We start from the raw sequence: 25,179 nt of genomic DNA, 5'->3' as shown, positions 1-25,179 counted from the left end.
ATATTTAATTTGTATAATGTAGTCTTGTTACAGTGTTTTATTTCTTTCCTTGTGATTTTGTCCTATCCCCTTTCCAAAGATTTTAAATGGGACCTTTAAGATTTAATATTAATTTCATCTTAAGTAATTGCTATTTATATTGTGCACACTTATCTCTAATACTCAAAAAAGGTAATTTTCATATATATATATTAGAGAATTTAATATTAATGCATTGCTCTCAAAATGAAGAGATTTTGTAGTAAAAATTTGTCTTTAAATTTTTTTAATGTTTTTTATTGTGGTAAAGGTCACATATTATAAAACATACTATTTTAACCATATTTAACTGTACAGTTCAGTGGCACTAAGTATGTTCACATTGTTGTGCAGCTCTCACCATCATCCATCTCCCGAATTTTTCACCTTCCTAAACTGAAACTCTGTCCCCTTTAAACACTAGGTCCCCTTACCCCCTGACCTACTCCCCTTGCCCCCTGACCCTTGGCATCTACCGATGTACTTTCTGATTCTATGAATTTGACTATTCTAGGTGCCTTGTACAAGTGGAATCAAACAGTATTTGTCTGCATCTACTGTATATTGGAATGCATTTTAAGATTAATTTAATATATGTCCTACAAATAGATTGTACCTTCTTTTTTTTCCCCCTGTGCTATACAGTAGGTTCTCATTAGTTATTTGTTTTATACATAGTAGTTTATATATGTCAATCCCAATCTCCCAATTTATCCCACCCCCCCCTTTCCGCCATTGGTGTCCATACATTTGTTCTCCATGTCTGTGTCTCTATTACTGCTTTGCAAATAGGTTCATCTGTACTATTTTTTGACAATTATTTAATCCTGTCTCTTCACCGCCTATTATTTCCCTCATTAAAAAAAAAACATAAACAAATGGAATCATTTCAGAATCTAGTTTAACTTTATAGTGGACAGGGATTAAAGGGGAACAACAGAATACACAGATTAATAAAAAACACAAAATATGCAGTTATTTCCCTTCTAGTTCTAACTCTTATGATATCACTATGAGTTAATGTGGTACATGTGAAAACATTTTGTACATAGTCAATAGATTTCCTGTATTTCCTTTTTCCCTAGCTTTATTGAGGTATAGTTGACAAATAAAAATTGTGTATTTTTGTGCCACATCTTCTTTATCCATTCATCTGATGATGGACACTTAGGTTGTTTCCATCTCCAGGCTATTGTAAATAGAGCTGCAGTGAACATTTTGGTACATGACTCTTTTCGAATTATGGTTTTCTCAGGGTATATGCCCAGTAGTGGGATTCCTGGGTCATATGGTAGTTCTATTTGTAGTTTTTTAAGGAACCTCCATACTGGCACATATATACAATGGAATATTACTCAGCCATAAAAGGAAACGAAATTGAGCTATTTGTAATGAGGTGGATAGACCTAGAGTCTGTCATACAGAGTGAAGTCAGAAAGAGAAAGAGAAATACCGTATGCTAACACATATATATGGAATTTAAGGGGAAAAAAATGTCATGAAGAACCTAGGGGTAAGACAGGAATAAAGACACAGACCTACTAGAGAATGGACTTGAGGATATGGGGAGAGGGAAGTGTAAGCTGTGACAAAGCGAGAGAGAGGCATGGACATATATACACTACCAAATGTAAGGTAGATAGCTAGTGGGAAGCAGCTGCATAGCACAGGGAGATCAGCTCAGTGCCTTGTGACCGTCTGGAGGGCTGGGATAGGGAGGGTGGGAGGGAGGGAGACGCAGGAGGGAAGAGATATGGGAACATATATATATGTATAACTGATTCACTTTGTTATAAAGCAGAAACTAACACACCATTGTAAAGCAATTATACTCCAATAAAGCTGTAAAAAATATTGTGTATTTTTAAGGCATATAATTGATATTTCGATACATGTCACATTGTGAAATAATGCCCACACTCAAGGTAATTAACATATTCATCACCTCACAGTTACCATTTTTTGGTTGTGTGATGAGAAAACTTAAGATCTACCCTGTTAGCAAATTTCAAGCACACAATACAATATTGTTAATTATAGTCATATTGCTATATATTAGATCTCCAGAACTTATTCATCTTGAGTATCTGAAATTTTGTACACTTTAACCAACATCTCCCCATGGCCCCCACTCTCCAACCCCTGGTGACCACCATTCTACTCTCTGCTTGTGTGAGTTTGGCTATTTTAAATTTCACATCTAACTGAGGTTATGCAGTATACTATATATATTCCATATATAAAGAATTTAATATGGACATTTTACAGTTGATTTGAATGGCAAACTGCTTAAGTTTTTTTCAAAGATGTGAATAATGACTCATAAAAATATCACTTGCATATTTTTCCATCATACTGGGATAGATGAATGATTCATTGCTTTGAAAATAATGTAAATGCAATATTTTACTTGTAAAGTTTATTCAAGATAATTGGAAATATTTGCTACCTACTTGAGAGAGAAAATAATTTACACATAATAATACTAATGAATTCTTAGAAAGTACTTGATATCTTCACTCATTATGCAGATAATTCAAGAAGTTAAAATATGTGCATATTCTCAAAGAATAAGAAATTATGTACACAAAATAGTCTCTCCCCTGGAATTATGTTTATATTTAATATAATACATTTCAAACCAATTTATGAGCAGTGGATCTGTGCCAGGAATATTGGAAATAGCTGAGTTAAAAATTAAAGAAAATTCAGGCCTCACATTTTAAAAAAATTTAGAACAATTTTCACTTCAGAGTTTCTAGTACTACTGATTTTGTATAGAAACATGGTACATGAATGTATTGTATTACTTCACTTGGATGATTACTTGAACAGAATATTATGTTTGTATGCATTTCTAAGTGTGAAGAGTTAGTAACAGACTTTCATAAGGGAAGCCTACTAGGCTAGGAGGTTTATTTATTATTGCACTGAGCCATAAAATAGCCATCCACATCTATACATGGAGATCATAAAGACTACCAATATATATCCTCAAACAGAGCAGTTTTAATTAGTATCTAAGTATGTATGTGTATCTTATAAATAGTGTTTTTGTATTTATTTATAGCTCTACTTTAGACCTCTTTAGACCTCTACTAACTAAATTTTATAAGATTATCAAAATACTATGAAATTGATTATTATAGTAAAGTAAATTCATATTTTAGTAAAAAACATTTTAAATTGTTTAATCCATAAACTTAATTATAATATGAATATTGATGCAACACAAATACACAATTTTTAGGAAACATGCAAATGTCTGTTTTGTGTGGTTTGGTGGTAACTTGGGTTAATGCTCTGGGTATTAACTAACTGATGAGAATTGTAGCATCCAGCTTATCCAGTTCTATCTCCCCACTTGAGAAATAAAAGTATTAAGGTCAGTAATAGGAAAAGTTTTTTCTTTTTATCAAAGTTGTCCGCTGCCTTTTAAATAATATAATGAGTTAAGGGCTAGTTTAAAGTGTCATGGTCATCATTGAAGGAAGTTTAACAAATGTGAAACATTGTTTCTGTGCTATGATACTCTTTTGATCTCTTCTTTATAGGGTGAGCCTGGAGAAGCAGGGAACCCAGGGCCTCCTGGGGAAGCAGGCACAGGCGTAAGTGCTGGCTTATTTTCAATGTAGTGTGTTATGGATCAGATAGTTCCTTCAGAGTATTTTAAACATGTAGCTTAACTACTAGCTGTGATTCAGTTCCTTTCACTTTCCAACCCGTTAAGAATCATCACAAATGCAGAGCCTTTTTGTTTAATAATTTTGCCTATCCTCTGCATATTTTGATTCACACAGAAACTGAAAAAAAAAATTACATTAGCATAAGTTAGAACATTAGAACTATAAGCTGTTTATTGCATATATCTTTGGTGGACTGTCCACAAAAGAAACCAGCAAACTCTGCTACATCGAGTAAACATTTATGAACTGTATTAGCATTACATTATTCTAATTTAGATTGGTTTAAACTGAGAGTGAATTTCACTCCCAGGAAACATTTGGCAATGTCTGGAGACGTTTTTGGTTATCACACTTGGAGGAATGGTAACTGCTGGCATCCAAGCAAAAGAGACCTGAATGCTGTTAAACATCTTGCAACGCATGAGACAATCTCCCACAGCAGAATATTGTCTGACCTCGTATGCTAAGGTTAAGAAACTGATTTAAAGCTTGTAAGATAATCATTCTTTTTCTTACATTGTGTAGGGTCCCAAAGGAGAAAGAGGAGAGAAAGGAGAAGCTGGTCCACCTGGTGCTGCTGGGCCGCCTGGTGCTAAAGGACCATCAGGTGACGATGGCCCTAAGGGTAACCCGGTAAGTGACCTTGGTCCTCTTTAAAGTGGCATCTATGTCAAAGCCACCTGAAGCTTTTCGTAGAAAGACTAGAAATCATGAGACTTTGGCCCATAGCTGGTGAAGTTGACTTTTCATTGTTTGATGTATTCATAAGCATTCTCAAATCATTTCATTTTTTTAAAAAATTCTAACAGGAGAAGAGAGATATTCTCATATGGTTTTACCATGATTTTTACCTCTTAAATTTCAGAATATCATGACTTTATAATAATTTTTCATTTATTTCCTTTCCTTTAAAAACATTATTTTAGGGTCCTGTTGGTTTTCCTGGAGATCCTGGTCCCCCTGGGGAACCTGGCCCTGCAGTAAGTATCATAGAAAAACAAAGGAATTATTTTGCTGGGGATTGTTCCCAGTTAATAATTAAAGAAAAGTCTTAATTACTTCAGTGGATCCCCAAAAACAGCAATAAAAGGAAGATGTAAACTGTAATCACAACTACCAGAATAAAAATTCATATATTTGGACACTATCAGACTTGTGTTGCATGATTATTATTATCTCTTCATTGGGTTAGTTTTCCAGACTTTGTTGAGTTGTACATACTAATTAACTGAGTAGCCGCATTACTATCATTTCAAAGTTACAAGATTTTTGCTTTTACCTCAGTCCATTCTAAAATGAAAATTCTGTCTCAAACTGCACCATATTTGTTCATGGTTAAAGGATGCACTGTCTTTCTATACTAATTACATCCTCCCCTTTCCTTATATTAAGAACATACTCTATTTTAAATTTGATATCATAGCAATTTCATACATTTTATGGAAAGAGAGATACCATAATCCTTAAAAAAACCAACTGAAAGAATATAATAATACTTTTATTTGTATGTCTGGTTAATAATTTTTCTTAAGGACTAAGATGATACATCATATCTTTTTTTTCTGATAAAAGTTAATTAATAGTGAGAAATACTGGGTTCATTTTCTATTGCCCATTATAGGGTCAGGATGGTGTTGGTGGTGACAAGGGTGAAGATGGAGATCCTGGACAACCGGTAAGTAAGCACACTATTTTTATTCAATCTTTGCATAGTCTCAAGATATTTTAAATAAATAATCAGAAATAATTATACTTCCAAATACATAGCTATGTGTGTACACATTCAGGTATATTTGAATTCCAGTTTAAAGTCAGTCTTACATGGAACATTTCTTACTTGATGTGATTTAAGAAATATAAGCAAAGCCTTCATTATAAAAACTGTAGTCCTATCATACTAGTGATTTTGTCATATTATATTACATTGAACTATCTCTCCAACTGTGTTAAGTGGAAAGTCATTTTAAAAACACAAATAAGAATTAAATGAAGAAAACTAGGTTATCAGCCTATTATTAGCATGAATTACTTCAATTACTAACCAGAATGAACTCAGCATTTTTGCACTCATTTTTTATTTTTAATTTGGGAAATGCAGTAGGGGGCTTTGACTACATAAGGTTATTTAGGGAGGAAGTAAAGGAGGGCACTAACTTAAGTAGGAGTCAAAGGCAAACTGTACTCTTAACATAACTTTGTCTCTAGAACCATACCCACTGGATACTTGGAGTCAAAGAGATACAGACTTATTCTGTGTAGATAAGACTTGTGGGTCATATCCCAGCATGTTGCATGCTCCTTGGAATAAAAATGCTAGTGTTGCACAAGATGAAATTTGAGGTAATAGATTTATGGTTCACAGTTGTATGTGATATACATAGAATTATTAACCATATAATTCTATTAATTAGTACATCTATTGGATGCTTGTCAGGTATAAATTAGCACTTAAAAAAGAACAGTTTTAAATAGAAGGAATTCGATTCACTTTTTTTCCAGCTGTGAAGAAGTTTTCCATATGAATTTACCAGCTCAAATTATAGATATCTGGAGGAAGTTTAGGTATCTGAAATAGGGCTAAGATTTTCCAGGAAAGATAGATGTGGAGAAATGAAGAAAGCAGGTTGGCTTAAGTCCAGAGTTTGAACAGTGCTGGGAGCCATAAAATAATACCCAATTGCTTAAAAGGTATTTTTCACATTTTTTAGGGTCCTCCTGGCCCATCTGGTGAGGCTGGCCCACCAGGTCCTCCTGGAAAGAGAGTAAGTTTTTTAAATTCTTTATTTGAAACACCTACTCATTATCCATTGTGTGTATAAATTTATATTATATTTGTAAGCTGTAGGCAGCGCATTATAATGGTGCTGAAAAACATATGTCCTAGAGAGTGATTTCTTAAATTTGTCAAAATACTTATTAAAGTAGAATCCAATTTAATTGACAGGTTTAATCTGTCACAATGAAAAATAGTTTCCCACTTCTCTGTGCTTAGATCTCCTCTGTACAAATGCCATAGGCTCTTATAAAAGACTCTACTGATACCCTGAATTTCAGCTCATGGTATCCTACAGGGAGATGAGTTGTCCAAACTCCAGTGCTTGTTGAAAATGTTATAGAAACTTGAATACAGTATCAGTAGAATGAGCTCAGGTATCAGCATATAATGTTAGATTGCTTTACACTGTCAAACAACTCTGATAGGATTTTAAGAAAGAGGTATAGTAAAATATAAAGGTCTTGTTCAAAATATTGGCTACAGTGGATCCTAGGAGATTTGCTTTACTGCCTTTTTCCCACTATTATACTGTTTTTATAATAAAACAATCCTGTTGACCTGCCTCTTGCAGCACTTCTATTAATACACAGTGTTCTCCTGAACCTCCTTTAGTCTATTTTCCAACCTATCCATGAACAAAATATTTGGTCAACATTAAAATATATTTCTTAGGCTCATTTCCTCTTCAGTAATCCAAAGACACAGAGCAATTGGGGCCACTCTGGTTTTCTAATGGTAGCTTTATCTTAGGAGAATTTTCACACTACACATCTTCCTATACACAGAGTGTGACAGGTTTTAATTCTGTCTCTCAGGACATAAATTGAGTCAACATTTACAAGCAAACATTTCTCTTTGCTGGAAATGAACTTAGTTTATAGTAAATATTTTCTCTGAATACAATTTTCTTCTCACTGACCCAAGTGCCTTTTTTACCTTTCTCCTCCTCTTTCTCATTATTATTATTATTATTATTATTATTATTATTATTATTATTATTATTATTTTGTTTGTTTTCTTTTTGTCAGCAGCCCAAAAGCATAATCTTGATAGAAAAAGAAATATATCCCAAAACAACCATTGGGCTGTTATTCTTAGAAAGTAATTACAAAGTGTAACATGATGTTGAGCTCTGTTGCCTGTTTTTGCCTATCGTCTGAATGTTCTTAAAAATTTCCAAATGGATGAATATCTGTTCTATTACTTCAGACCTTTCAGAAGAATACTTATATAAAATATCTTTGAACATTGGTAGAAATCTTTCCTGAGAAAACATGAAATCATTTTTTTCTTTCTCCCAGTCAAATGATGGAAGGTTATTTAATGCAGTGGTTAATAAGTCAGTGAAGTCACACTACCTGACTTTTAACCCAGCTCTACCATTTATTACCTGTATTTCCTTAGGCAAGTTACTTATATTGCTTCTCAGGGAGGGCCTACTATACCTAGGATTTATAAGATAACTCATAAAGAACAAAAATAATATGTATTAACATAATAATGTTAGTGTGTTAGCCTTTAGTTATGAAACAGTTATTGAATAGTTATAATAAGCACAAAATTATCTTATATAGGTATAGGCTATTATGCTTTTGATGAAGAGGGAATTAAACCTTCCTTCAAATTATAACTACTGGAAAAGGAGGGACTATATAAAAATATATTTTGAATATTTTATTAACATCCATTGGCAGCTTCTCAGCTTATTCCATTATCCAAAGCAAATTCTCAGCAAGTGCTATATAGTTCAGTTTTATTTTAAAATATGTCAAAACAGATTGTTCCCTTACAATCTTTGATAAGTTCAACTAAGTACCATTTGCTATGTGGAATGTATTCTTTTAATATGTGACAGAGTTAGGGAATGAATTAATTTCTTTAGCGAGACAGTGGTGGATCATGTGGCTTACTCATTTTGAAAACTGAATGATTTTGAAATTTAAAAAAAGTAAATAAATATAAACAATTTACTAGCATCAAACAGTAGAAAAATATCAACAAAAGGCATGAAAAGGTGTTTTACACAAATGTTCCACAAACACGTAAAAGGATGTGTAGAAGTTAGGGAAACATGTGTTTAAAATGACATAGAGATGCCACTTACATCTATAAATTGATGAAAATTTAAGTCTGACAAACCAAATGTTGGAAACGATGTTTTTCAAAAAGAAAATAATGGGGATTATCATAAACAGCTATTGTGAGCTAACTGGTACAACTGCTTTAGGAATTGTTCACTATTACCTAGCAGAATTTAACAATGAACTTTCCCTACTATCTCATAATTCCATTCCTAGGTACATGCTCTGGATGATATCTTATACATCTTTACCAAGATACACATATAGAAAAAATAAGTGTACTGAGATAGGCATAAACTGAAATTTTGTATGGCAATGAAAATATTGTATTGCAGATATGTGAATCAACAAAGATGAATCTCAAACACCTGATGTTAAGAAAATATATGTAGTGTTGAGCTGGAGAAGATATATAATCTCATTTATATAATATGTAAAAAATAAAAACATGTCGTCTAGCATTCAAACATAAGTGGTAAAAGTGATTAAATAAATGAAGGCAATGATTCATTAAATTCAGAATGGTAGTTATTTCTCTGGGAGAAAGAGGGTTACAGTAGTTGCAAGTGACATGTAGGAAGTTATACATTTTTAGGCTGAGACTCTTAGATATTAAAGTAATTAACTGATACATTCCCTGTATCATCCTTTTCATTATTAGAAAATTCTATAGTGGAGTGCTGCCTTTCTGATTTTTGATGAGATTAGTTAAAAATAATCTCATCAAAAATTTTAGAGATGTTCTAGCCTCCCATTTTATAAAACAATTTTTACGAATATAATACGCTATTTTTATTCTGCTCTAGTCATTTTGAAACAAAATTAGAAGAGTTTGTATCTATGAATTTTTAATGATATGAGATTGTGATGACTATGCATTGCTTATAAAGCTATTTACATCCATTTTGATTTAGCAGAAGAATCAACCTTAGGTCAGCCCAACTGAACAGTATTATGCAAGTTTTCTTCTTTTAAAATGTGGCATCATTAAATCTAACCTGAACGATATTTAACGTAATGTGTTAAATTGTGTTCTGTATTAGGATTGGATAGATTGGCAGGTTTAATTGGCTTTCTCTGTTTTACACAATAATCTTTTTTCTTTAGCAGAGTAAAATATATTTTAATGCTGTAAAGATTAGTGTCAACAATCTTATTACTGAAATTATAATTTGCTCTGATTTAACAGTAGCAATTAATGCTTTCATTCTTTTGAATTACAACCAACCAAACTAGTCAAGAGTTCTACCATAACCTAAAAAAAAAAAAAAAAAAAAAAGATGGCTAAGATGAAAAAATAGAAATACAGATTATTTACTTAGGTCTTTCTCAGCCTGTAAACTGACACTCTTCATAGCTAACTATCAGCACAAACTAGCCCGAATTTGATTCTAATGCTGTTGCATTAGAATCAAATAGACCTGGTTTCAAATTCTTGCTTTGCTACTTATAAATACAACTTAGAATAAGTTAATTTCTTTGAGTCTCAGTTTTCTCATTTATAAAGTAGGCAAAATAACTAATATTCCATGCTGGAGTGAAGACTAAATTAATAAAATGTATATTTAAACCACTACATCTAATATATGGATTTATCAAGAGTTCAAAGAGTGGATGCTCTTCTTAAGGAGTTAAATACAGGTTTTGAATTATGCCATCATTTATAAACAAAACAAACATATTAAATAAAATATACAGATAAGATAAAGATGTTTTCTTCTAATTTTTGAGTTATATAAATTGAGATGAAAGTTTATTAGCAATAAATTCATAGTAACTTCATAATTAATTGTATTTTTGAAGTATAGAATACTGTGATTCTGTTGAGATGGATACAAATTTGTATTATTTATTTGGTGTAAGTTGATGTAAAATCATGTAGCATTAACTGTAAAGGAATTTCCTATGAGAACTGTTGCCAAAAAACAGAGCATTAAATTCATGATGACTGCATATAATTTTAATAAAATGGATTTGCCAAGCAACAGGGATTTAGAACTAGTTTGAGAGATAATAATGTGATTAAAATGAGTTAGAAGGAAGTACATGGGAACTTCACTGTATGTCTGTGAGGTCACTTTGTTTATGCACTGGGTGAACACAAAGCTCCTGAGCGTAAAGTGATATGATGCAGAGTGAATTTTGTGAATTGTAGCTGATGAGGAGAATTCTGTCTTCACCAACCTTTGCATTCAGCCAATAGGCAGCAATGTCTTTGATGCAGGAATCAATTTAATATCACCCTTGTGGAAACAGCAAAAAACATTCCTATACAATAATTATAATATCTAATCTACACACTTATGACTTAATTGAATACAGAATTGCCTTACCATTTATTTCCCTTTAGTTCATCTAGAAAGCATAATTTTAAGTAAGCTTTGTATGTATTTTGTGGAAATTAACATTTCTTTTATCCTTTGTTTTGCTACATTGGAACAACAGAAAAGGACCAATAACAATTTTGCTATAGCAGAAGTAGCAATGAATAGAAATGTATTTTTCCTTGAGTGACTCTTACAAATAAATGATAATAAACCCTCCCAATAGAATATTGGTCAGAATGTTGCGAGTGGCAGTGATACTGAGAAACAACATTCTAACAGTTATTGAACAAGTAGGGAAATTAAGTTGACATTTGTAGTACATGTACATTCTCTCATGCATTTTAATACTTGAGAATAAATGTATATTTCCTTGAGGCACTAGAAGATTGTACAGTTTATATCAGTAAGCCATGGAATTTTAATGCTCGGGTTATCATAGCAGTTTGAAACCAAGAACTAGTTCAAAGCCCTTTTACTGAAAAAAAAAAATCTAGAGATTATTTAAAAAAAGATTTAAAAAATCTTAAAAAAAGATTTAAACCTAACCTGAAACTGCATATATTAAATGGAATTTTAAGGAGTCCCATCTCATTTGTCAAAAGAAAATTTACAATAAAAATTAAAACAATAACTAATATTATTAAGTAATAGAAATACAAAGGAAGCTTTAACCTACTATATATGCCCATATATACCATATATGTATTCTTTCCATCCCTATGCCTTTATGCATGAATGTGGGTGGTCAGATTAGAAGGAAACATCCCTCCCATATCTACCCACACTAAGATTAAGATCAGATATTAGGTTCTTAGGAAAGCTTTCCCTACTGCCTAACTAGATCAGTGTACCTATTTTGTACACCTACTTCATCTTTGTGTGTTTTACAATGTACTGTATTTGTTAATTTTGTTGTCTGCCTTCATAACTAAACTTTGTGAACTCCTTAGGGTTTCACTTTTTATTTTTTTTTTGTATTCTCCATGCACAGCACATTTCTGGCATATAAGGAAGACTTAACTATTTGCAACATGTATGGAAGAATGGGTAAATTGTAGAATAATATTATAAAATGTGAATAGTGGAGAGAGGATTATACTGTGTATTTTATATAAAGTATATTTCTCATAGCAAGGAAAATCTCATGTAACGGTGATTACTGGTGGAAACTTAACCAAGGCTTATTTTATTTTCGTGTTTTACAAGGCATTTTCCAATCAGAACACTCATTACTTCATGATAGTACAGGAAGTAATTCACTATATTAAGTCCTTGCCTCTCTGCTTATGCAGATATATGAGAAAGAAATGACTAAAACAAGAATTTGTCCATAGGCATTGTTTAGTTTTTTTTAAAGGGAACTTCCTATTCTCTTAAAAAAAAGTGTGTCACCTGTTTTCATCCTGTTTTTCTTAAAAAAATCTGTGCCATCTGGAAAAAATATAAGGAATAAATGAAAATGGGAAAAATGAGATAAAGAACAGAGTAAAACCATTTAATGTGGATTTCCAGCATGATAAACATCAGGCATTCATTCAAAGAGGGAAGAAATCCTTTGGGGATGAAGAAACTTTTTATTGAATCACAATTTTGTGGCCATGTTATAGTTTACTTGTGTTTAATTCTCTAGGCTTTTCAAACTCAGATTTTCTTTTCTCCCTTGCAGTAAAAGCAATATTTTTGTTACATTTTAGACAGCTGATGACTTGCTTTTCCTAAAGCTAGATATTTATAAATTTTCTCTACAATAAAGTTCATATGTGTAATTGCAATCTTGAAGTTAATACCCCATACCTTTATGTCATTCGTTTATGGAAAAATCTTCATAGAATAAAGAAAAGCCCATTATTCAGTTGAATCTCGTAATTTCTATTCCCCAAATTATAGTCATTATGGCTGTTTTATCCACTTTGAATAGGAATACTTCAACCATCATACCAAAAATGTATTTTTTATACATTACAAAATAATCACCACAATAAGTATAGTTACCATCTGCACACCAAAATGACTCAACTCTTTAACACTAAGAAATATTTGAAGCTTATGCTTCTCTACAGAAATCCTCTTGCATAAATAGTATGAAATTCAAAAGATACACTTAAGTTTTAATGCCTATATTATTGTTAACAAATTGTTGCTGCCTCAAGAGACTGCTTACAGGATTTATGCACTTCTTATCTTAGGGTCGAGGCACAATGAATGCCTAATAATATATGAAGTTATAGTGATGATATTGAGAAAATAATTACTAATGATATATTCATTGACTCTCTCAGAGATAAATGAGTTCACAGAACTCTGAGTTTGATGAAGTGCCTGATACCCATTTCAAATGTGGATTTAAAAGACCATATGAAAGACTAACATGTATCCACCATTAGAATATTAATATAGCATCTGAAAGAGAAAGTCATCCTGTCTCGCCTTATTTTCACCAATTAACACTGTTTCTGCTACTCTCCCCAAATTCCAACCTCAATCTTAGTTGATGATTTTGAGCACAATTCATAACAAAAATTGAAGTAAACAAATGGAAAACAAGAGAGTCTGGGGAAAAATGAAATACAATTTCCTAGAAATCATTGTTTCTTTTTTAAACTTTCTATACTTATGTCTGAACTTGTGTAGAAATTTTCAGCACAGTTAAGATTCAGATTGAATCTTAATGTTTGTTAAGTAATAATAAAAATCAATTAAGTAATGAAATGAAATAAATATTTTATAATACAATTATAAATTTTTTATGTCTTAGAATGCATTTATTATATATATTGTGTAGCCCACCACAGTAAGACGCCAAAAGCACTCTTATTGTATTGGACTATCAAACAAAGTGCCCTGCTTGTGTTGATCTGAGACGCCATAAGTGAAAATATCAATGACCTAGTATAATGAGTAGGAACAAAATTTAGACACAGTGGGAATTATAGCATATTTCTAGCTTGAAAAGTAGTTGTTTTCTTTGATACCTTGAATATTATATGTTATGTAATGTAAATGATTCCTTTCTACATGTTTATTACAAAGATTAGAAATGTCAAGTTTTATATTTCACAAATGACTAAGAGAATGTAAGAAGGAAATTTGAATGTCAGATTTCAAGATCTGACTATGTATTATGGGATCGTTTAGCTGACTTTCAATTTTCTAGTTAAAACAAGTAGTTTCATACATGGAGTTCATATTTTTCAGGTGTTATAAACAGGATGTATGGAAAAAAGTAAGTTGTTGACATGGTGTCTATAAATGTATTTTGAAAGTCAGTTTTGTTTGACCTGACTCTTAGGTTGCCAACATGGTGAAAAGTATTGGTAAAATAATAGAATTTATATAGAATAACAATATCTAATAATTTTAGTAACAATAATAAAATAAGTAACATTTGTAGTGTTCTTTATGTCTCAGGTATTTTTATACACCATTTACATTTACCAACTCATTGAATTCTCATGATGATACTGGGAGATAGCTACTGTTATAATCCACATTTTGCAGAGAAGTAAACTGAATCACTCACAGGGTGTGTAACTTGCCAAAGATCACAAAGCTTATTGATGGCAGAGCCAGAATTTGAATCCAGGAAGTCTGAATCCTGGCTTTAGGCTCTTAAGCTTCAGATTCCATTCCTGTATTTGATACTGATCTACTGGAAGTTCACAAAATACTTTTTCATGTGTTACATTATTTAAATTTAACAACAATTCTATAGCAAGAGAATTCTTATTAATAACATTTTATGGATGAAAGAACTGGTTCAAAAATACTAATAATTGATTAATTATTTATTAATCATTAATTATTTATTTAGCTAAATTATTTAGCTAAATTAATCATTATTTATTTAGCTAAAAATAAAGAGAAATAGGGAGACAGATACCTCACAAAGATGGGAAAAAAATATATATATATATATACAAAGAGCAGTATTATGAAAAGCTTTAAATATATATAAATTATATATAATTTATATATAATAATTAGCATTTCTCCATAGCAATTCATGCAGATATACAAAAGTTATGCAAATACCAGAATATCTTCTTAAGTTTTTGAATGACATATGGAGTATGAAGATTTTTTTCCTGTTTTTTCTCTAATACTAGGTTTTAAAAAGTCATACGATTTTTTATACCACTTATGTGAATTACATAGTTCCAGAGAATGAAAATATAATATCTGTTGACCAACAAGATTTTAAATTTTGTACTTTTCCAGTTTGAACGTGATCTTATGAAAATGTATAATGTATGGATCTTCTAAGATTAAGAAAGGAGCCAATCTTAAAAACACATATAATGATGGAAGTGAAATTTCAAACCTTCAATTACTTCCTAATTATACAACAAAATAAATGATATCTGAGTATTTAACACACTAAGGGTGACTAAATCATCAGCATTTCTTTAAAATTTTTATCTTTATTGTTTCCTTACATTGATATGATGTGATTATCTGTATTCTGCTCAATCTGTGCTTCATTTGTTTTTAATATTCTAACTAAAATTTGTACATAAAAAGTTTTGCGTTTTCTCAGTGTTTTAAACTAAATTGCTATAGAAATTCACAATTTATTAGACTGTTACAAATTAAACTGGGGTATTTGTAAATAAGTCTTCAGTTGCATTACTTTTATATGTTATATATATATTTTAAATGCAATTTTATGTTTATAGGGTCCTCCTGGAGCTGCAGGTGCAGAGGGAAGACAGGGTGAAAAAGGTGCTAAGGTAAAATATACATTACAGGTATTATGCTTGAAAAAACGTGTACGCTGGACAACATCTATTTCAGTACTTTTAATAAAATAATAAAATGTCTTTTTTCATTATTAATGCATTCACATATTTTATTTTCTAACAGGGAGAAGCAGGAGCTGAAGGTCCTTCAGGAAAAACTGGCCCAGTTGGTCCTCAGGGACCTGCCGGAAAGCCTGGTCCAGAGGGTCTTCGGGGCATCCCTGGCCCTGTGGTGAGCATCTGTGCTGAAAGATGTCATTTTGAAAATAATGTCTTATTTCTAAGAAAAATTATGAATGAAAATATTTATGTCAGCATTATTTTATAAATTGTGTGCAGTAAATATTATGTAATAAAGTCAGAGACCCTTAGAATATTTAAGTATGTCATTTATTTAATAAGTTCATGGTGAAATTCTAACTTCTAAAGGTAGAATAGAAAACTAAACCCTGAGATCTCAAAGACGTATAATTTTTATACACACATCCATCCATCCATGTGTGTGTATGTATGTGCATGTAGACACATACACAGAAAGTAAAAAGACTCAAAAATTGCTTACAATATTTGTAGATGTCCTCCACATGATGGAATTCATAGGTGATGTTTGATTTCTTTCTTTTTCGTATTACCAAAATTAAAATAAAGAAAAAAATGTCTGCTTTTGTTAATTAAAAAAATCAATCGTGTTTCTTCTTCCTTAGGGAGAACAAGGTCTCCCTGGAGCTGCAGGCCAAGATGGGCCACCTGGTCCTATGGTGAGTAGCACCTTTTTCTGCTGTTTAGAATTCCAGAAATGAAATTATTTATAAGCTAGAATTCCTGAAATTTTGTCTTATAAATTGGTTTATATTCTGTACAGTATTCAAGGAAGCGTATTACTCAGACCTAAAAAGAGAAAAGTAATCCTAACTGATAAGTTATTTGGAAAATATGCCCTTGATCAGAAGATCTTTCCTTTCTTATGTCCAATGGATGAAAAAAAAAATTTCCATTCTGAATAAAATGCCACTAATGGCCCAGACAGTTCTTTTCCAAATGTGGACAGCTCCCTCAAATGCATGCAATTACACTTAGTTTCCTGGCACTTCATTTAAAAGAATAACATTGGCACAGGCATACAGTGATTTTTTCACCAAATAAATTTGAGTCATATGGGCTGAAAGATAAAGCATTTACCCCCATGAATGAAGAGAGGTATAATTGTTATAAAACCAAAGCTTGGTTACTCTCATAAACTGTGTATGCAAACAACACACTTGAGCAATGCAATAAAGCATTTAGTTGACCAGCATATGGTTCATAGATAGAGTTTATTATAGGAGCCAAGGCTATTCTTGCTACAAAATTTGGGCAGAAAGTGAGAATCAAAGTCTTGCCTTTAAAATTATTGCTTACTAAGTAACAGATTCTATTTCATGGTGGAGATATTTGAACTTCATTGTCCAAAATAGTAATATGTAAAGGGATTAATTAAAACAAGAAGCAATACATATAGCACTATTCAAGTGTAATATTTATTGGTTTAAATAGGCAGGTTTGCCCATACAGAAATTTAAATTTTACAAAATTGCCTCTTTTCATGAGTATATCAACTACCTCAGAGGTATGTATGTGCTCAGAAAGCCATCGAAACTAGGATTTGCAATCTTAATCATTCAGGAGAACTTGGCCAATTCCTTTAGGAAAAATTTCCTCTAACATTTCAGATATTTCATAAGTGTTACAGAGATTATTTTTTTAACTTGCACTGAAAAGTTAAAGATCACTTATTTTAATAAGTGGATAAAAGTTATCAAATTTTGAGGAGATTATCAAATCTGCACATTGCCCCATTGACATAGGAACAGGGACTTGACAAAAGTAGGATCATGGGTTCCATGTCTGCATCACTATTTAGGGAATATTCTTCTTAGACATGTTAAATTCCTAACTGTACAAAGTCATAGCCTAGGGAAAAAAAAATACTTCACCTTAATATCACCCTAAAATTTGCCAAAGATTTTTTTTCTTGTTATTTCATATTTTTCCAATAAGTATTCTGACCTTTCTCCAGATGAAAAAAAAAGAAAGCATCAAGCTGGAGACTTCCTTCAGCTAATATTAAAACTAAAACCATCAGACATACCACCTGATTCTGGCTTGCAAAAGTTTATATTTCTGAATCTTAGGTAAATGTGGGTTTACAGAGCAAAGAGCTAAATAAACAACTCACATCCTTTTCCGCAGTGAAATGAAAAGCATCAGAATTGAGCAACATGGGTGCCATTTCTTTCTCTGGCTGCTTGTTTTATCAGAGAGTACTTAGAATGCAAATCTATTGTAGCTTTTTCATACCATCAAATAGTTTGATTGTGCTAATTTTAATGAAAATGCTACTTGGTCTACAGGAGATGAGGTTTGGTGGAGAAATCATCTTCAGGATGCATTTATGGCAATTTAGTGAACTTTTCAGCTCAGCTAAGAAATACTGGTACTTATTTTAGTAGGCAATTTTGTATTAGAGTGAGAAGTAACATATCGTGATTACTGGTTAAGATCATCACCTCTCAACCCAAGAACCCTGGTTTCAAAAATGAGCACTACTACCTGCTTGCTGAATAAGTTTTAAGTAAGTTATTCAATTTTTTTAAGCCTTAGGTTTCTCATCTGTAAAATGAGAATTTGAATAGCATCGATCTTATGGAATATTATGAAGTTAAAATGAATTAAATGGGGATATTAATATCTTTTACCCCATGGGGTTCTTATGTTAATTAGATGAGCTATGTCTAAAAAACAAAACAAACAAACAGAAAAACAACTTAGACCATTTCCTATATAAGTAACAGTCTAACAACTTTATATTAACATTTGGATTAGAAATTCTTTGGGCTAGAGTGAAACAAACACCGGTTAAAACTCTAAAGATGATATTTGGTGTCTGACCACTCTATATGATCAGCTCTGCTAGAGTTTAGATATGGTACAATATTTACTTTTTACTTCAAAATTTAGATATTTCTCATGGCAAAAATTAAACTTCTACATATGCATGAATTTTATATACAGATAAATATTCAGAATCATATGGAACTGAGAATAAAACAGTACGTGTGAAATCTAAAAGAAAGCTAAGGACAATGATGAGATTGTATAAAGAATTTTATTTGAGGATTTTTAAAGTTGAACTGCTGGGGTGTTTTTTTTTTTTAGGAAATAGCAAAAATCAGATGGGAATAAAATTGAGTGTTTTAAAGAGAACAGTAATGGTTGCTACATTCTCTCCTCTGCTGCATAGTCAAAATAAGCATGATTTAATCATTTTAAATTAATTTTTATTTTATTTTTTGAAGACACAATTAGCATCTATTTTAGTTTTAAGCTTTTATTTTGTTTTGTTTCATAATCTTTCATTTTAAGAACCTATTTGTTCCAATTTAGCTGAAAAATTGTTCAGTATTTATCTTCAGACAATTTTACCTTACTATTATCATACATTAATTCTTTTCACATACTGATAAGTAAAATATCTGATAACATTATTTGTTAAACCATAAGTGTGCGAATAAACGGTAGGATGGGTTACTGAATTATATTTTGATTTTTTAAATGCTACATTTAACTTATCTGTAAAAAGATTTGAGATGTGTAGCATTCCATAATGATTAAGCAGGTTTAAACTACAAAGTATTTGTCTTTCACCAAATTAAACGTTATTTTACAATACTACATTCTAAATAAACAGTAGGATCTGCATTTTCTTTAAACTTCAGTGCATTAGAATTTTGAGATGTATTTCAAAGCAAATATTCTGTACAGCATAATACAGCAGGGGAACATATTTGATTGTGTATTCTAGACACTTATGAATGTATCATCCCTGTTTTCCTTTTCACTTTATTACTTATGAATTATGTATTTCCCTAGGGTTTTTCAATTTACAATATCCTAAGAGGAAATAGAAAATATGTATACCTGAAATAATATTTTTATATGCAGAGTTGTTATTTTTGATATGGTCCAGGTTCAGAGGGTTATGTATAACTGCTATCAACATCATAGCTTTACCAATTTCTATTTCTAATTGATGAAAATGATAATAAACTGATTTCACTTGGCTAATGCCTCCTTAGATATAGTTCACAATTTTATGAGATTATTAGCTTAGAGGAATTAACACTCTTTTCCTTTAACTCCTTCCTGAATAATATTTATAGAAATGATTTTAAATGCATTACAAACACAAAAAATGTCTAGTATGTTTCCCATTACCCCCGAGCAATTAGAATCCACATTATTTCTTGTTTTTTGCCATTTTAGCTTTTACTATTAGAATGTGATGAGAAAGCTGATTAATAACTATCTGTGGCACATCAGAAACAAATAACAATAATTTACATTACACTTCACTATATGCAGTACTTTTGTAAGCCTGGTTTTTCTTCCATTATCACGATTCTCTGACACAGTTATTATTAGAACACCTTTATAAATAAAGTTCTGAGATAAAAAGGAACAGATCCAAGATTACCCAACTAATGAGTGGTAGACCTGAGATGCTGAATGAAACAGTAGTTGGAATATTGATGCCCAGCAAATGACATTCCTATTAGTTCTCCCACTTAACAGCAAAATTTCTGTAAAGTGTATCACATACCAGAAAGAGTTTGAATGTAAAATAAGAAGTAAAGAAAGAAAAAAAATCTGGCCTCTTTAATAGTTTTGTGTTTTCAATCTAAAGAATGTATTTACTTTTAACTGACATATGTCAATTTTAACCAATATTTTTAAATGTTTTTTGCTACTGGTACAGGTATATGGTTCTTTCATGCAATTACATATTTATTAGAACTATTTTTTCATGCTTTTTTATTCCCACTTGTTCTAACATATAGAATGTTTGGCATCTATCCTGATGGTCACATGACCTCAAGGAATTATTTTATTATTTCTATTACTCATTTATATTATTCCTTTAAAATTGTGCTATCAGACAACATTATTTTCCTAACCAATAATTCACCAAACCTTTCTGATGAGATGAGAAAAAAGTAGATGAAAAATATACTTACTTAATTTTAAAATTATTAAACAAATAATACTAAATAGGTAATGTTTTTATTTTAAAATAAATGACATCATTTATGCTGTTCTGATTTTCATATTGATTTAACAGATATGGGACTTAATGCCACAGAGCCATGTTTCTCAGACCTTAATGAGTAACAAACCTGTGAAACAGATTTCTGATCTCTAACTCCAGAATTTTAGATTCAGTTAGTCTGGATGATGCCTATGAATTTGCTTTGCTAATATGTTCACAAATGATGCTAAGGCTGCTGGTCTGAGGATCAAACTTTGCGATCATCCACTCTGATATAGTGTTAGCAAATGAGATGAAAGTCCAGTGTTAAAACCTAGTCTTAGAATATTCCTGAAAGTAAATTTGGTAATTTCTTTGTAGTCTCCTTTTTATCTACAAGAGATTTAACAAAGTGACAGGATTGTTTATATTTATACAAAAGAGAATCTAAACTGAATTGATATAAACTTACATCTGAGGATTAATAATTTTCTTCTTACTAGAATATTATTAGGTACATTTACATTTAAATTGCACATAATTTCTACAAAAATAATTTATCTATTTTCAATAGAATGATGTAGGGAAATTGTTCACTTTTATATCAATACTTATAGAATTTCAAATTCATTCATGAATTAAAACAAATATAAATATTTCTGGTAACAGTCCAAAATACTATCGATACACAGGACTAACTTATACTAACACTATTCTTACCTTCCTCTGATATTAAGGACTTCAGTTTGAGGAGTAGATTTGAGAAACTAAGGAATGGAAAGCGCTCATCTACACAATCTCACAGTAGCCCCTTGAGACAGGAATTATAATCCTTGGTTTATAGATGAGAGAACTGAAGTTCTCTTTGGTTAGCTAATTTAAATTGCTGATAAGAGAAGCAGGCTTCTACCCCAATCTATTGTATTCTGAACCCATACTTTTTAAATTACATCATGCTTCTTGGATTAGATCCATGGCTTTTAATATATTAAATTCACAAAAATGATGGACTGAGACTCAATGTGCTCTTTCACACTGAAGACTCAAAAGTGCCTAGTAAGAGGGGGAAAAAATTACCTGTGGTAGCCTTGCGGAACATACTATAGTAAAGACTAATCATATAGCTTGGTAAAAATTAAAACAATTTGATTACTAAGTGTCATGTTAAAATCATTATTAAAATTATAATTCAAATAGTTCAATTCAGTCTATATAATTCAAACTCATAGAGAAAACTCATATTTTGTCTTTGTTTCTTGATGCGGTACTTGTAGGCAGTAGTGACTCATGTGTGGTGGTATTATCTGGGCCCTGGTTTCATCAGTCACAATCTTACAAACCATCTGTCAGTTACATTTTTTCTGACAGAATCTGTTGCCTGCATAGCAACTTGTTGTAATTTCAGAATAAGGATCTTATTTTGTGTTGCCTTCAATTTGGAGTACACTAGTTTTTATATTTAGAAGTCTGTTTAAAAGTCATCATTATGAATATTTTCATGAGTAGGGACCAAGACTAAGAGTTAGTTGCTAAAATCATGCCATAATTTTCATTAAAATATAATTTAGCCTAAATGGATAAATGCCTTATCCTTAGAATATAAAAAGGATTAAATAATTAAAATACATGTCCAATAATATGAGAAAAGTAAATTATCTTATCTTTACATTTACAAATCATTTAGTTAAGAGACTGAATTCAGAAATTACAGCTAAAAATAGTATCTTGGGAGTTTATTTAGGAAAAATTATTAACAATGGTCAATTGATGGTCAAAAGTTTATTGAGGTTTTCTTCTTTAAATTTTACTGGAAATATTGTAACCTTTGAATGTGAGTTTAACAGAGAAATATTCGATTAAATGAATGTATAACTTGGAAACCTCTTCTTCTAAAATTAGTGTAATTAAAAATGCATCTTTTCTTTCAACTGAAAAACCATATAAATCATGCCCTATTTCTAACTTCATATTTATTTAATCAAACTTATCAATATTATGTTTTATTATTATGGTTAACTATCAAACTGTAGAGTTTTAAACACATAAAATTATTTAGAATCCTGAAAAATAAACAGTGGTCATTATTTTTTTTTCCAGTGGTCATTATTAATTTTAAACCCTATCATATAATCGAAACCAACTTGCCCAGTGGATAGTAATATGATTCTCTAATTTGTAACTACTCTATGTATGTTTATTATTTAGGGACCTCCTGGCTTACCTGGTCTTAAAGGTGACCCTGGCTCCAAGGGTGAGAAGGTGAGAATAAAAGAATGTGTTATTACAATGTTGATTTCTTAATAGCAGAGACAATAATGTTGCAGACTAATATCACTCAAAAGGAAATTTCAAGGAATACCTTTATCATTCTAACCAAGGAAAAAGTTATCAGTCCTTAGCTTCCAAGATGAATTTAGAAAAGAGAAAATATACAAAGTAATAGTGAAAAATGTACCAGAATTCAGTGTTATATTTCTCAATGTTCCTATGTAGGAACCATATGGAGAAAGCATATGGTTATACTAAAATAACTATTCAGAAAATAAACAGATAGAATAACAAAATGGTCATTTTTTATGTTTTTAAACATGAAAATAAAAAATTTAAACTAGACTATCTTTCAGATGATTTGAAAGATATGTATGCTCTGTTGCACCAAATAATTAAAGAAAATAAAACATTTTTAGAATGGCATTAATATTTTTAAAACTACTTTTAAATCTTTAAGTGTTTCTTAGATGCTGCAAAATTTGTGAAGGATAGAAATAATTTCATATAAAATAAGATGCTTTTTAAAATAATGAATTTTCAGTTGTTTGTTTCACCAATATTATATGTAGTCATTATTAAACTTTTAGTTGAAGGAATTCCCTTTAAGTAAATGTAACACTGAAGGGGATATTTTTAGAAAATTTTTTTTCAATAATATTCCCAACCCTTAATAAAGGTCTCACTTAATGTAATCAGTAAATGATCCTGTTAGGTGAGGGGAAAGAGGTTTTTAATCCTATATTTCATTCAGAAAGGGTTAAAGTTTTTATCTAATTTTTTACTCTTATGTTTCATAAATTTAATGTGCAATTATTTTATGACTATAATTTAATATATGTTTGTAATTTATATATTGTTAAAATTTCTTTGCCTTTCAAAGGGACATCCTGGTTTAATTGGCCTGATTGGTCCTCCAGGAGAACAAGGTGAAAAGGGTGACAGAGGACTCCCTGGAACTCAAGGCTCTCCAGGAGTAAAAGGGGATGGAGTGAGTAAAGATATAAATTATCTTCCTACTCCTTTCCAATCATACACTCACACACCTGCAGACATTCCTTTAAACATGACCTAGGAAGTAATTTAGAGCATCTTAATCTCCTTAAGTCAATGGTGTTTTCAAAAAGAAATTTATTTAACCTTAGAGTAAATAAATAAAAATATGACTTAAGTTAGAAACCATAAAAATTATAGTTCAATATTTAATTACACAAACATTTATTGAATCCCCAACACATACAAATCATTATTCTGAAGGCTGCAGGAATGTAAAGACATATGCATAGAGAGGGAGACATTGCAGCAAAATGGACAAAAATACAGCTCATCTTGCAAAAGTTATTTCTTAGATTCACGATGGAAAATTTTAGGCCATTCTTATGTATTTTTGCATTGTCTAAATTTTGCAATGTGTGTTGTTATGCAACATATGAAAATGGAATCGCTGAGAAAAACTCTTTAATTTGGATGATTCTCTCTGTAGGGTATTCCAGGCCCTGCTGGTCCCATAGGTCCACCTGGTCCTCCAGGCTTACCAGTAAGTACAAAACAAAAGAATTTTATAAAGTAAACTTATAAATACACCAAAGAGACGCACATTCTCCAGACTTTTATGTGTACTTTTGCCTTTGCATTTTCCAGGGTCCTCAAGGTTCAAAGGGTACCAAAGGCTCTACTGTAAGTACCTTTCTCTTTGACATCTAAATTTTTCAGTGACACCTACTCAAATGCTTTGTTCTCTATTTATGTTGTTCCTTATTCTTTCTAACAGGGACCTGCTGGCCAGAAGGGTGACAGTGGTCTTCCAGGGCCTCCTGGGCCTCCGGTAAGTGCATGGTAAAAAGCGTGATATTCTGACGGTTAGCATCCTGAGACTGCCAGTGATTTCTCTGAATTTATAAGAAGGATTAAAAAGCATATTCTGTCAAAGTGCTGATTTTCTAGGAAATAGCAACTACCATAATTAAGTACTCAGGTCTACATGCCAACACTTGTCTTTTAATTGGCTTCACTCTTTGAATGTAAAGATACCTTAACTATTGTAATAATCTTGCCTTTATTAGTTTTTCAAGAAAATCATATATTTTTCATGTCACATTTTCATGAAAGCAACTGGTTGTATGCCACAAAGATACATTAATACCCGACTAGGAATAAAAACAAAAGTTCAGATGCTTGACATTTTTTTCCTACTGCATATAATGATAATAATAAAAGCA

General features: G+C 31.2%; 1 protein-coding gene across 2 annotated transcripts in view; it reads left to right on the top strand.

Moving 5' to 3' along the window:
• Positions 1-25,179, top strand: part of COL11A1 (collagen type XI alpha 1 chain) — a 195,323-nt gene that overhangs the window by 158,633 nt on the left and 11,511 nt on the right. For both annotated transcript variants that reach the window (XM_027114503.1, XM_027114504.1), the window contains exons 50-62: positions 3,573-3,626; positions 4,230-4,337; positions 4,631-4,684; positions 5,326-5,379; positions 6,413-6,466; positions 15,565-15,618; positions 15,752-15,859; positions 16,332-16,385; positions 22,898-22,951; positions 23,844-23,951; positions 24,444-24,497; positions 24,602-24,637; positions 24,732-24,785. In XM_027114503.1, coding sequence (XP_026970304.1) covers positions 3,573-3,626; positions 4,230-4,337; positions 4,631-4,684; positions 5,326-5,379; positions 6,413-6,466; positions 15,565-15,618; positions 15,752-15,859; positions 16,332-16,385; positions 22,898-22,951; positions 23,844-23,951; positions 24,444-24,497; positions 24,602-24,637; positions 24,732-24,785 — 846 coding nt within the window. The remainder of the gene's footprint in view (positions 1-3,572; positions 3,627-4,229; positions 4,338-4,630; positions 4,685-5,325; positions 5,380-6,412; positions 6,467-15,564; positions 15,619-15,751; positions 15,860-16,331; positions 16,386-22,897; positions 22,952-23,843; positions 23,952-24,443; positions 24,498-24,601; positions 24,638-24,731; positions 24,786-25,179) is intronic.

Source organism: Aethalodelphis obliquidens, unplaced genomic scaffold (assembly GCF_003676395.1).
Source record: "Aethalodelphis obliquidens isolate GAN/ISIS:26980383/991018 unplaced genomic scaffold, ASM367639v1 scaffold13, whole genome shotgun sequence".
Lineage (NCBI taxonomy): Eukaryota > Metazoa > Chordata > Mammalia > Artiodactyla > Delphinidae > Aethalodelphis > Aethalodelphis obliquidens.
The sequence above is the reverse complement of the archived record's forward strand: the minus strand, read 5'-3'. Positions and strand labels throughout refer to the sequence as shown.